This window comes from Epinephelus fuscoguttatus, linkage group LG3 (genome assembly GCF_011397635.1).
Source record: "Epinephelus fuscoguttatus linkage group LG3, E.fuscoguttatus.final_Chr_v1".
In the NCBI taxonomy this organism is placed as follows: Eukaryota; Metazoa; Chordata; class Actinopteri; order Perciformes; family Serranidae; genus Epinephelus; species Epinephelus fuscoguttatus.
Window position 1 is genome coordinate 19,081,271 of NC_064754.1, and position 13,651 is coordinate 19,094,921.

Sequence of the window (13,651 nt, forward strand, 5' to 3'; positions counted from 1 at the left end):
ACAGGCAGCTGTGGAAGACATAGTATAGACTTCCCTATAAATCTTTTAATATCTTAAAGTGAAAGTATGCAAGTATTATCAGCAAAATGTAAAAGCTGTGAAAGCAATAGCACTCACTATGTGATAAAATATCACCTCTTGATGTTGTATTGTTATATATTGATGCATTACTGGGGCTATTGTTATATAGTGTTGGAGAGGTTAATCTGTAAGAATGTATATTTATAAAGTGATTATATTGTAAGTAAATCTGAGTCTTCATTGTAACTATTAAGTATGCAAAACACATACTGGACCATAAATCACTGCACATTCTGTATTCAACATTTGCACTACCATATCTGACTTACTGTGTAGAAGTTTGGGGCAACACTTCCAAAAGCAACTTGCAACCATTAAACATCCTTCAAAAGAGAGCAATCAAGACAGTACACAATGTTGGATACGGGGAACACACCAACACACTGTTTTTGAAGTCACATGCATTGAAATTGTTAGATCTGGTCAAATTTAAAACTGCAATAATCACGTTTAAAGCGAGAAATAATAAAATAACTTCCGGGCAACATTCAAAAAATGTTTTGTGACAGGGAGAGAGGTTATAATTTAAGAAAACAATGTGTTTGTACAGCTAAGAAGCGTCTGTGTATTTCAGTGTATGGGGTGGACTTGTGGTTGCGTGATGAGTTGAAATGAAGCACAAGTAAATATTAAATTATTTTTTACAAAAAATATATTTATCTATTTATCTAGATGAGGAAAGGTTGTGTTAGGGGAGTGCATATTCATTTAGTAACACTAAGTGGTACTGTAAATAAACTGGGTTTGTTATTTATTTAATTGGTTGGTAAATAGACTGGGGGTAGTTGTACATTAGTTGAAACTAAACATGGGAATTTGTTGGAAGAATATATGAGTTAAAAGAAGAAATGTAAGAAAGGGGTAGGGACATATAAGTTTTACTTCTACGTACTCCTTTAGGGACACTGATAGATTCATTCATTCATTCATTCATTCATTCATTCATTCATTCAATAAATGTAGTAGAGTAAGATGAACAATATTTCCCTCTGAAATGTAGTGGAGTAAGCAGGAAGTGGAAATTCCTATGACAAGTTAAGTACCTCAAGTGCAGTACTGGTGTAAACGGTACTCCACCAACAAAACTGGTCGTAATATCTTCTCTTTTTCATATATTTGTCTCTCAGATGTTATCCCAGAGGTGAACCAGTTAACGATAGGGGATGATAGACGACCACAATCCAGCGCTCATGCCTCAGTAGGAGACCAGTGGTGTGAAGCTAAGGTCATTTTATATCCCGAGGCAAAAGACATGTATGTTACATCGAGATATTTCCACGGGACGCCCTGTTGCACTTTTTATGGTTAATTATGCTGCTATTTGTAGAGAAGACGACATCAAAAAGTAACTAATTCAACACCAACAGTGGGCATGCTGCATCAAGTACAAGCAGCTTTCTTCTTATTATTAAGGCACACATGTTTGTTTTATGCTTTTTGTTTACACACACAACCCACACTTAGATGCATGGAGAGTGCAAAAAGAATCTGTCCAATATTCCTTCTCTCTTTCCTTGTCCTGTCTCATGTGTGTCTCCCTGGTAATCACTTGTCCTGGACTATTGTTGAGAATTTTTTTTAAAAAGTGCAGGTAGCATTGTTGTTCAATGATGTCACCAAAAATGGCAACCTTCAGGAGCTTTAAAAACACCTGACAGTGCTGAGTACATTTTTGGTGACAGTCCAGTTTTGAGATTATGAAATCATTTTAGTGTAATATAACCTTTTCTCATGGAGAAAGATGATCCTTCCATTTATACAAGGACTTAATGTGCACCAAAACTGGATAACCACAGTTCCCATTGACAGAAGTATATATATATTTGCATTGTCTGAAATAGAGAAATAATTAGACTGACATGAACTTGTTTTATAAGCGTAGCTCGTGAGCACAACATGATCCCAGATGTTTTCAGCAACCACCAGTGTTGAGTTTATGAGTTGGACTGAGACTGTAAGCAATATAACAGTTTCTTTTCTCCTCGGATGTTACATAACCAAATGAATCCAAATATAAACTTTGCTTATATGTCTGTATGATGAATGTGCATTTGTCCTGTGAGTTTCCATAGTGCCTGCCATATACTCAGTCCCTGCACACACTCGTCCAAAGATCCTAATACTCTGTTTATGATACACGGAGGGAGATAGCTAATCTCATCACAAATCAAGCCCGGCACACTCAGTCCACAGGAACTCATCAGCCGTGACTTCAGACAGTCACAATGTATATACTCAACTGCACTCAGTTTAACAAGGAGAAACTTTTTTCAGGCAGATTGCAACATTTAGGCACATAAAGCCCCTTTAATAGATACTAACAGTAAATCTTCTTTGGTAATGTTGCACTTATGCTCTCTAGTAGATTTAATAGTGGATCTTTGGGCCAAAACCGGTCCATCAGACGAACTCATGCTGTCTTTTCCAGGTTTCTAAAAATAATGGTTATATCCAAAAATGTTGTTTAAGTGAAGGTACTATACAGTGCAGCCATCTAGTCTGTATGCTAAGTGCTAACACTACAAACCAGCCATTTGCAGTGGGCATGTTTGAGTGTGTTTATTCACATTTTAACTGACAACCTGCTACATTCGGACGATTGATTTTGGCCGCCTGAATGAGATAGGCCATTTCAGCTCCCAGTGCTCTTAACAAACCCTTAATGATTTTATCCAGGAGCAATGTTGGAACAAAACACGACTGACCTAAAGCTAACCTCATTTTCAACTCTGCTTCCGGGCATGTGCTTTATTTGACTTTGTAAGTTGTAGGTTTGAACTCAGTGAGGGTAACAGGGCTGTGACGTGAACTCGTTTCAGCAGGTCGTTTCATTTACAGATACTCATGACAGAACAGAATAGATCCATATGGCAGCTCTTCAGTAGCGTGCGTAAAAGTTCAACAAATAAAAGCAAATTAAAAAAGTTAAATAGTGTGGTATGTGCCAAAAACTGAGGAATATGACGCAAGTGTGTGTGTGTGTGTGTGTGTGTTTCAGGTTACAGTTCTCGGAAATAAGCTGTATTTGAGTGTGTTTGTTCTACTTTTTATTGTCCTGTAAGAGACTCAAAGTGAAACCAAATAACTACACAAAGGGACAAAACAAAACATGACCAAAGAAGACACAACATGACCTCAAAGAGACACAAAACACCTACTAAGAGATGCAAAATAACAATAACAAAAGAGGCAACATTGCCAGAAAGACTGCAGCCCCTTTTACACTGCCAGATATTTGGCGAATGTTGGGCTGTTTTGCCGGCAAGCTGCAAGCGTTTAGACACACAGAGCCGGATTGGCGACTTGATCCGAGGTGCCCAATATTCCGCCTCGTAGGGGAGACATATTGGCGGAACCCTTTTAGTTTAAAAACACAGAGGTGGCCTTCCGCCACGGGAGAGGCTGTTGACGCCACACGTGCGAGCCACTGGTGGTGGATAAACAGGAAACAGCTGATAGCAGGAATGAGCAGCGAGTAGCAAGAGGGAAATGCAAACCTGACAGACACTGTAAAGATGAACAACTGAGGAGACAAGGAATTGTACACTCTCCTTGCCCTCGCAATCGAAGAGGCCATTAACCGTCAGATGACGGGGACGGTGAAGGACGGGCCAACTTATGAGAGAATCGCCGAAGGACTGACCAGCCGCGGCTTCTCGTTTTGTTACTTGCTCACGCCCCCTATTGCCCAGAAAAAGGCGCATTCTGTATGAACAAAAGTAGACAGGCGGCATTTCGCTGCACTACCTGATTTTGTTTTTATACTGCCAATGCTGAACGAAGACAGATTGGGCTTTCCTGCACATTTGCACAATTCCTATATAAAAAGGGCTAGAGTGTCTTGCTCTTATGTAGCAAAGGTGATGGGGCCTTTTGCATATCTGTGCCCAAGGGCCCACTGTCTCATAATCCACCAGTGGCCTTTACCACCCCTTACAGCGTCTGCTGGTCTTCTTTGGTGCGGCTGCCGTACCACACTGCAGTAGGAGTAAACTCATAATTCATAAGCTCAAAAAACGGTCCTTTGTTTGGCGAAAAGCAGTTAATTATGTGCTGCTATCTGATTTGTCTAAAAGTGCAGCCTTTGATAATGATTGTGTTTCAGTTCAAAGACTCTGGGTGTTGATGTTTGCTGTGAGCCATAACACTTAGAGAGCTCCTACTTCTACATGCATAACGACTACATGCAGCATCTCTAACCTTGTGTCTGCTCACCCTCCCTGGCCCAGCACGCATGGCTGCCATGTAATAGCCTGAGGCAGACAGGCAGTGCACCATGAAACTGGGTTTAATGTAATACTCCTGACTCTTAATACACTCTTTGCATTTATTATCCTTGTTAAAAAGTACATATAAAATCCGTATAAATAGCTGAACAGAAAAAGATAAAAAAATATAGGAATGTGAAGAATGTTGATGCATGTTGTCAAGTGTTGCATAAGAAGGGTGACATGAGCACTGATGCTGGAATAATTAGATATAGTATGCATCACTCAATCCTCGTAAAGCTGAACCAGCAGCAGAGACACACTTAATACTGTATAAACAGCATCACTAGGAGACTGTATAGTGCATTCATTAGCAGTGAGCAGTGTGATTGACTAGAGAAATTTTGTAGCTATGGCACCTGTAGTAGGGTATTTTAAAATGATCATTGTGTCCCAAATGAAGGTAACCTGTTCTCATTTTCAAGTGCTTTTATTGTTTATTTCTCTCCCTACGTCTCCTAAAACTCACATTAGAGTATCTAACTATAAGGAAAGATGAGTCTCCGTGTTATTTGCTCTTACAAGGAATTTATTCAGTCAGTGCATTCTACATCTCTGTTAATATGACAACACAGAATTTTATCACAGCTCTTTTTATATGTTTGAATCCTTCTCAGTTGTCCAATCTTTTTGTTTGTTTGTTGTTGTTTTGTGACAGACTGTCTGAAAATGAGCCAGTGAATGTCCAAATATGCATTTAAATGTCATTGAGATGAAACCATAATGTGTATGTTTTAGTAGCAAAAGTGCAGAATAGGAAAACAAACAAACAAAAAAAAAAAAGTGATGTAACTCTTCTAAGAAAAGCGTGACAAAAACAAGGCTACAACCAGTTGTGGAAAGAAACTAAGTATATTTATTTAAGTCATGTGCTTACAGTAAGAACAATTCTGAGTTACTTAAGTTGAGTATTTTTAATTTAATTTGACGCTACTTTATATTTTTTTGTAGTTTTTCTCCACTGCATTTATAAGGTACAAATAGTTATATTTTAGATAAAATTATATTTTTGCACAATTTTCAAAGACACAAAATTACAAAAAAAGCAACCACAACAACAACAACAAAAAACTGCAGGGAGAGGTGACATACCAAACCAAACCAAACTAAACCCAAAAACTACATTAAAACTTCACAGCGTTATCAGAAACAAAAAAGTTAACACACAAAGAATAAAATGACAACATAAAAGTGATGGCAAACTAATAACAAAATATATAGTTAGTTAGTTAGTTAGTTAGTTACTAGTTGCTTCAATATTAACATGCATTTTAAATGTAATAATAACAATAACATCAATAACAATATGTAATGTACAATATAAAATAATGTTACAATGACAGGCCCCATTTTGGCTGCATCATGAGTACTTCTACTTTTAAAATGAATGTGTTTTACTTGTGACAGAATATTAGAGATATTTCTGCTTTTACTGAAGTAAAGTATCATAATAGTTCTTCCACCACCGGCTGTAACTTCGGTCCTGTGGTTTCCAGCCCACTGCATACAATTGTGTTTTATAATTTAGTAGTTTTTTCTTCTTTTTTTGTGAAATATTGGAGGCTTTTAGCGCACCGGGCCTTTTAAAAATCCATCTGAAATTCAGCTGAGAAGTAAAAATAACTTTCATTTCACCAGGCAAAAAGGTTTATGGTTGGGACCCACTGTGTTATACAGAAAAGCTTCTAATTACGAGTTACCCTGAATGCACCATAAGTGGGCGGGCTCAGTGTGGTCCAATAGAATGCAGCAGCCAGAGACACGTTGAAAACAGACATGTCAGCCTCCAGCGCCTAAACAGCAGCAGGTATCTGAGTGGTTTTACTGGACTGAGCTCCACAATGGTAAGTTTACCAAAAAGTTAGCTCAGCCAAACGTTTATGTCTCTTTCTTTTCAGCTGCGCCACCTTTACATTTAACCAGCAGGACACTGGCTGCGGCCTCTCGCTTCCGTGTTGTCAGGCTATGAAAACACAACAATTATCTTCACTATAAACTCTATCAGCTGGTTTATTTACTTCTCTTGTGTTATCTTAGGTTGTTGCAGACTCACAGTCCCCCGACACAGGGACCATCCTTCGTATCAGAGGCCGACTGGAGTTGAAATGTCAGCTAGACTGCACAGATGGTATGTTCATGGACATTTTACTGCAGTATATTTGAACGTAGTGGTTCTCAAAGTTGGATCCCATGAGGGTTAAGGGGATCCCAGCAACAGTGTAATTGTACCAGCATGATTTAAGTGCATACTTTGGTCACAGGGTTCACTTTCCTTGCTGCTGTGCCCTTTATCTATTAGTAAAAAGGAGATAGGCTACATCAGAGGAAAGCATTCACAACCCAGATATGTAACTTTCCTAACAACGCACCTGCAGGACCATAGTCAGGATTTTAGGGATGCAAAACAAGTCTTGAAACAAGTGTCTTCCATATTAGACCGTATAAACTTACTATATAAATACTGCTACAATATACAAATGTAATTTACCTGCTACATGTAGTAGGTAAATGCTGTCTCAAAGCCTTTCCCACAATACCAGGAATGTAAGTTCCCATTAAAAATGTCAAATCCCATCATCTTGATTTACATGTTTGGACTTAAACGGTTGACTCTGATTGTTTTTGGTCTTAAACAAATGTCTGAATGAAGCTTAAAACCCTTGAATGGGAAATATATGTGTGTGTTATGAAAATGCCTCCTCAAGATGGTAAATTTCCCTAAACCAAAGACTTAGGTGTCCTCACTGGTAGCCACAGAACTGGTGATTGTCTTATATGCACACAACAGAAACAAGCAGGTATGGAAGAAACAGGTAGAAAAGACAGCAGACAAGAGAAAGGCAAAATGCTGATGTTAAGATTCTAGTGGGACTTATTAGGTAAAGATAAATTAATGTCAGTAAAGTGCCATGCTACATTAAAGAATGTGCACCTGTTTCCTTTTGTGTCTTAAGATTGACTGAATGATAAGATGTATAACAATACACATGGCAGCAAGAATGATACCAGCAGGGTATAAAATGGACTGTGTTAACAGTGTAGTAGTTGTTTAACATCTAATGTCGTCTCTCTGTCTTCTTTCAGCTCCGCTCATGCACAAAGTCATCTCGAAAACATTTGAGGCGCTTCACTCTCAGGTGAAATCTGAATGCTGTGTTGTGACAGTTTGTGACAGTCCTGTTTTCATTTGGCCAAACAGAGGTGTTTATGCAACACCTGAAGAAATAACTCCTGACACGCTGTGTGAAGATCTACAGCAATGGATACAGTAAGTTCACTTTTTCAAATCTTTTCTGTCTTGTAGGGAACCCTCGGCTTTTTTTGATTGTTTGGCTGCATTGTAATTGAGAATTGTATTTATTTCAGGACAGATGACCAAGAGAGCACTGGCAAGAGATCTGCAAAAAAGAAACTCAAAAAAAGTTCAGGAGTGGTATGTACACCTTGTGTTTCTGGAGATGGGTTAACGTTGAGGTTTTTCCAACATGAACTGCACAGATAGGGGAATACCAAGTTGTGAAACACTGCAGAACACTCTTCTGTTTTGTCCAGAACCTAAAGATACTCAGGTTACTGTCACAGAAGTTCACCTATGTCTTGTTTTGGTTCTCATGTTTGTGTGTGCTTATGCTCATAAATTCACACTTGTCTTTCAGAGTGTCATTAACCTTCGCCTGATGACAGAGGCGACAAGGAAGGGCCCTCTTCCAGCCCCGATCCTCAGCAGAACAGTCCAGAAATCCCACTTCCTGTCTACAACTCTTCCCATGGACTGTGTCGTTCGGACCACCAGCGATGACACGATCAAAGAGTATGTCTTACCTAAAAATTAAATATCACTGACCAAACACCCAAACCTCTCTGCATCAGTGTCAGTAAACCTGAACTCACCACCAGCCACTTCCATGACTTGCTCTGCTCACTGTGAGAGATTTTTGTTCTGGTGTTGCAGTGCCTTCGAACGCCTGCTGGAGGCGCTAACTAATCAGCTGAATGAGATGGAGAAAGTGACCCTGCAATACATGAAGGGGACCACAATGGTGGTACCTGAGCCGCTCCACTTCCTCCTTCCAGAGCCAAAAGGACTGGTGACTGTAGTTTACCCAACAGGAGTGCCTGACAGCCAACTAGAGACACAGCGCAAGGTACGAACCACAGTCCACAGAGAGTCTTTAAAATCAAAACAGACAGAAAATATGTTCTCCTGATGTTGAAGCTGTTACTTTGTCATAATTCTAATTGCTCAAAGGACATATTCTACATTTATCTAACAGGTCCATTGTACTTGCATGAAGCACTGCCTAAGTTAAAAGCATAGACATCTTTGCATGAGGTACTTATCCATAGTCAGTGTATTACATGGATTAGATGGCACGCCCCCAGTTTTGAGAAGCAAGCAGGAGTACTGACACAGAAGCAAGTATTTTCACAGCTTTACCTTGCTGCAGACAGCGATTTCAAACGGGGAACTGAAGCTGTATTATCACTTTCTTCAAAGCCAGACTCCATTGAGAAAAAAAGTAATTTAACATTGCTGAACACAGGCGCTCCCGTTCTGTTGCTGCCTCAATCAGATCATTTTTTGTGTGTTATTGTGACTTTGGCATTTAAAGGGGTTAGTTTGGATTCACCAAAGTCTCACAATAACACAAACTAACAAACTGATCCAGGCAGTGGTAGATCAATAGCTTCTGTATTCAGCCAACCAAAGTTACTGTTTTTGTCAGTGGAGTCTGGTGGCTTTGACAAGAGTGTAAATGTTGAACTTCAGCCGTTAATGGCTTCCCTGTTGGAACAGACGGAAAGTTAAAGCAGTGAAAATACTCTCAATATAGCGTCCACTTCAACTGTTACAGATGTTATGGGTGGGACTTTTTTTAGGTGGTTAAAATGCATTTTGCACATGCCCCCCATCCAGCAACTTCACTGGCTTCCCATTGATTTCAAGATTCTGCTTCTCACCTTTAAGGCCCGTCATAATCCAGCCCCTTCCTACCTGTCTGAACTCCTTCATATCTACAAACCGTCTTGCACTCTTAGATCTTCTTCTGCAATCCAACTCACATCACCATCGGCCTGCTTGACTACCATGGGTTGTAGAGCCTTCAGCCGCTCTGCCCCTCGCCCCCGGAGCTCTCTCCCCCACGATATTTGCAATATTGACTCCCTTTCCACTCTCAAATCCCACCTGAAAACACACCTTCTTAAGCTGGCATATTCGGTCTGATTTAATGGCGACACACATATTGAGACTTCCACTGATAATGATTTTATAATGATGATTTATACCTAATATTTATAATTATAATTTTTGTCTAGTCATTTAATTAAATTTTATTGTATGTTTCAGAATTGGTTTTTTTTAAAATTATTTTTACATTTGATTGTACACAAAATCTCTGTCTATATAGGAACTGCATCAACAGTTTGAGCTACCCGATGACTGGCCCTATTTTAGAAGAGCCAATGCTTACCACTTTCCCAGTGAGCCCTACAAAGACGGCTACCTCCGAAATCCTCATCTGGTCCTCACACATCCCACGCTGGACAATGGAAAGGTGTGACTAATCAGCAAATTAAAGTCTGTCACACTCTATCTCCTCTTTTGAAGATGGATAATGAAACTCACTCTGCAAGGAAGAGTAACCTTGATTTATCTTTTCTCGTGTGTGTTATCTCTTCTTAAGGTGTATTTGGTCCAGGGGATCTACAGCTATCACCACTACATGCAGGACCATATGGATGACAATGGCTGGGGCTGTGCTTATCGCTCCCTCCAGACCATCTGCTCCTGGTTCCAGCAGCAAGGCTACGTAGAGCGGGCAGTGCCCCCTCACAAGGAGATCCAACAGGTACAGTCATGGTTCTGTAAATACAATACACTGCATTGCTATCACAATACAATAAAAATGTCCAAATGGCTGCTATAAATGGGCTCTCACCTTCCAGGCTTTAGTGGATGTTGGAGACAAACAGGCCTCCTTTGTTGGATCACGCCAGTGGATCGGATCCATTGAGGTGTCGGCTGTTCTGAACCAGCTGCTTGGGGTCACTTCCAAGATCATGTTTGTGAGGTGTGTTGTGTGACATCTATGGATTGCACCTTGGGTGATGATGTTTTCTATGTTTGTATTGTTTGGATTCAACTGATGATAAATGTTTGGACTCTTTAGTCAAGGGTCTGAGTTGGCATCCAAAGGCAGAGAACTGGCCAACCACTTCCTCAATGAGGGGACTCCCATCATGATTGGTAAGCTCAACTATTTCAGAACTGTTCCTAAACTAATCATTTAGGCCTTTTAATTAAATGTAAAGAGACAGTTCAACCCCAAATCAAAAATACATACTTTTCCTTTTGCCTCTGGTGTTTTTTACCAAACTAGATTATTTTGGTGTGAGCTGCTCAGTGTTGTAGATATCAGCCGTAGAGATGTCTGCTTTCTCTCAGATATAATGTAATAAGATGGTACTTGACTTGTGGTGCTTAAAGCACTGAACAAAATACATTTTAAAAACTCAACAGTTATCTCTCTCAAGAAAATCCACAGACCTTGTTGTGAAGAGTTTCATGTAGAAACTAGGTCAGCACCAATACAATACTGGGGTACACCTGTGGTGCACCAAGTAAGCAGAGTCTACACATCACTTAAAAGGCGTCCCACCTGGCGCTTATGCCAGATGCCCCTCTCAATAGACCTTTTTCACGGCAGACATTTTGACACGTCAGAGTAGGAGCAACACAGGTGTGTTCAATGACACTAATGACAGCTGCGTTCCACTTAGGGGAGACCCTGGTATTGTCCATGTTGGCTAAATGTTACTAGCTTACTGGGACACTGAATGGAACTCAGCCATCCTTAATGTTATCAATTTCACCTGTGCTTTTTCTACTGACACAAGTCAAAATGTCTGCTGTGAAAAAGGTCCATTCAAGCAGCAAAAGCAGTGTGTACGCCTACTTTGGTCATATGGCTGATACAAACACAACAGTCATTTAATATTGCGATTTGGCCCTAAATTGCCGAGTACAATACATTATGCTATCACAACTGAGTAAGAGCAGCCAGCAGGGGGTTGCTGGTATCATTTTTTCTCTGAAGCATCGTCACAGCCATGAGCACACCCACTATTTTCTTGCTACCGAACTACACTTGCCACTGAATCACCGTGCAGAAGGAAGCGTGCATCTACTCATGGACAAGAGGCTCATACTTGTGACGGCAAGAGATGTAAATAATAATGCCGTCCTACTTTGCTGAGCTGGAAAGTTAGCAGCTCAGTGGTGCTAGGTGAGCTACGTAGCAGTAGATGCACATTCCAAGGTCTGCACCTAGGCAAAGCAGAACATGTTAAAGTAGGAAAATCTGTTTTTGATTTTGGGGTGAACTGTCCCTTTTTAAAGAGCTTACACATCATTTGTGCATAAAGTGGTACAGAATCTTTAACATGAACAATAATAACACCTAAACTATAGCACTTTGGCCCCTCAATGCAAATTCTATATGGCTGATTTAGTAAAGGGAGGCTTTACAGAAACACAAACACAGCCTAAGTCAAATCTTAGTAAAGGTTTTTCCTAAGATGAACGCACGCAATCTTTTCATGTCACTGTTTCCTGTTGCAGGAGGGGGAGTTTTAGCTCACACTATTCTCGGTGTGGCATGGAGTGAGACCACCGGGCAGATCCGCTATCTCATCCTCGATCCACATTACACAGGAGCAGAGGACTTACAGGTTATCACAGACAAGGTAACTGTTAAAAGCATCTGCAGTGGCTGCATTTCTCTCTGTAAAGTACGTGTTTTCACATACTGCATTGTGTTGAATGTTATGGTTTGTGTATTATCTTTCACAGGGCTGGTGTGGCTGGAAAGAACCAGAGTTTTGGGATCAAACTGCGTATTATAATTTGTGTCTGCCTCAGAGGCCAAAGGTCATCTGAGCTCTCACAGCCTGTCCGACAGACATCAGAGACATTGGTAAAGTGTCTGCGAAACTTAGCAGTGACATAATAACCTGTCTGTTTTATGGAAATGTGTCCGACATTGCAAATTTGAGTAATTTTTGTAATTATGTTAATTTTATTATAATTTACTCCTTCATGAACCATTGTCTTAGCAACACAGGCACAAATACAGTTGGATATAGGTTGGTACTGAAAAGAGAAATTGGTCATGTCATGTTCTGTACTTAACGTACTCTCCATTATTTAATATGACAAAGGTTGGTTAAATATTTATACTAAATGGGCTGCTTTCATTCAGGAATACAATGCATCAAGGTCAACAGATTTTTATTTTCACTGGCTGATTTTACAAATGATTAAACTGTACAGTATATTTCCCCTCAATATGACTTTGTTCCTTTTTCAAATTTTGTAAAGTTACAGACTAGAGCTGAAACTTTGGATATTTTTTAAGCAAAAAAGGCCAAATATTATCTGATTCTAGCCTCACAAAGTATGAGGATTTCATACTTTTCTTTGTCATGTATGATAGTAATTTGAATGTTTTCTGGTTTTAGACTGTTGTTCAGATGAAACAAGAAAAATAAAGACATCACCTTGGGTTTGGGGAAATTATAATGGGCCTTTTTCACTATTTTCTGACATTTTACGGATACAGAATAATTGTTAGTTTCACCCCCTTTACAGACAACCATATAATACAAGCCCCCAACATTCATTAACACCTACATTGAAGGATTAGTCTTTTGTGTTCATTTGTAAACAGAAATGTATACTCATTTTTATGCATTCTGAAATATATAAATTTGCCAGTGAATACAGAAATTACACTAATCCTTATTTAGCTGTGGACCCCCTGGAAACATTTAAAGGACCCTCAGGCACTCTTGGTCCCACTCTGAGAACTAAGAAGCTGCTCCTGAATGCAGCCTGTCTGACACAGCCCATTATTGGAAAACAATAACTCCCTGTAATTGAGTTTTCAAAACCAGTTAGTTGTCAGAGTTGAATTGACGCTTTTCTCTTCTCACCAGTAGGCATCATAAAATTTTAATTTTCTTATAAGTCTTTATAGCTTAGACTGGACGGTTCATTTTGCAGAAACGTGTTGTCACTCTTTGTGATTTCTTTTCCATGGGCCGATTGTGTAACTATGGGACTGCCACAGAAATAGCCCCCCTCATTCAGTCCCCATTTCTACCCCTCCTGCATTGGCATGTAAATTCTATGACAGTGACCAGACACAGGTTTATACGATAGATTCACCCGATTCCTATTGTCCCAAGGACATCGGCATTTCATTAGTGTGTGTCACTTCTAGGTCTAACAATGTTAT

General features: G+C 39.7%; 1 protein-coding gene across 1 annotated transcript; it reads left to right on the forward strand.

Annotated features, from left to right (window-relative positions):
• Positions 1-6,093: 6,093 nt before the first annotated feature.
• On the forward strand, positions 6,094-12,933 carry ufsp2 (ufm1-specific peptidase 2). The gene is made up of 12 exons (XM_049571193.1): positions 6,094-6,193; positions 6,387-6,477; positions 7,434-7,617; positions 7,716-7,782; positions 8,006-8,160; positions 8,302-8,494; positions 9,761-9,907; positions 10,037-10,201; positions 10,299-10,423; positions 10,523-10,599; positions 11,974-12,098; positions 12,205-12,933. The coding sequence occupies exons 1-12, from the start codon at positions 6,191-6,193 to the stop codon at positions 12,289-12,291; spliced, it is 1,419 nt and encodes a 472-aa protein (XP_049427150.1). The 5' UTR covers positions 6,094-6,190; the 3' UTR covers positions 12,292-12,933.
• Positions 12,934-13,651: the final 718 nt, after the last annotated feature.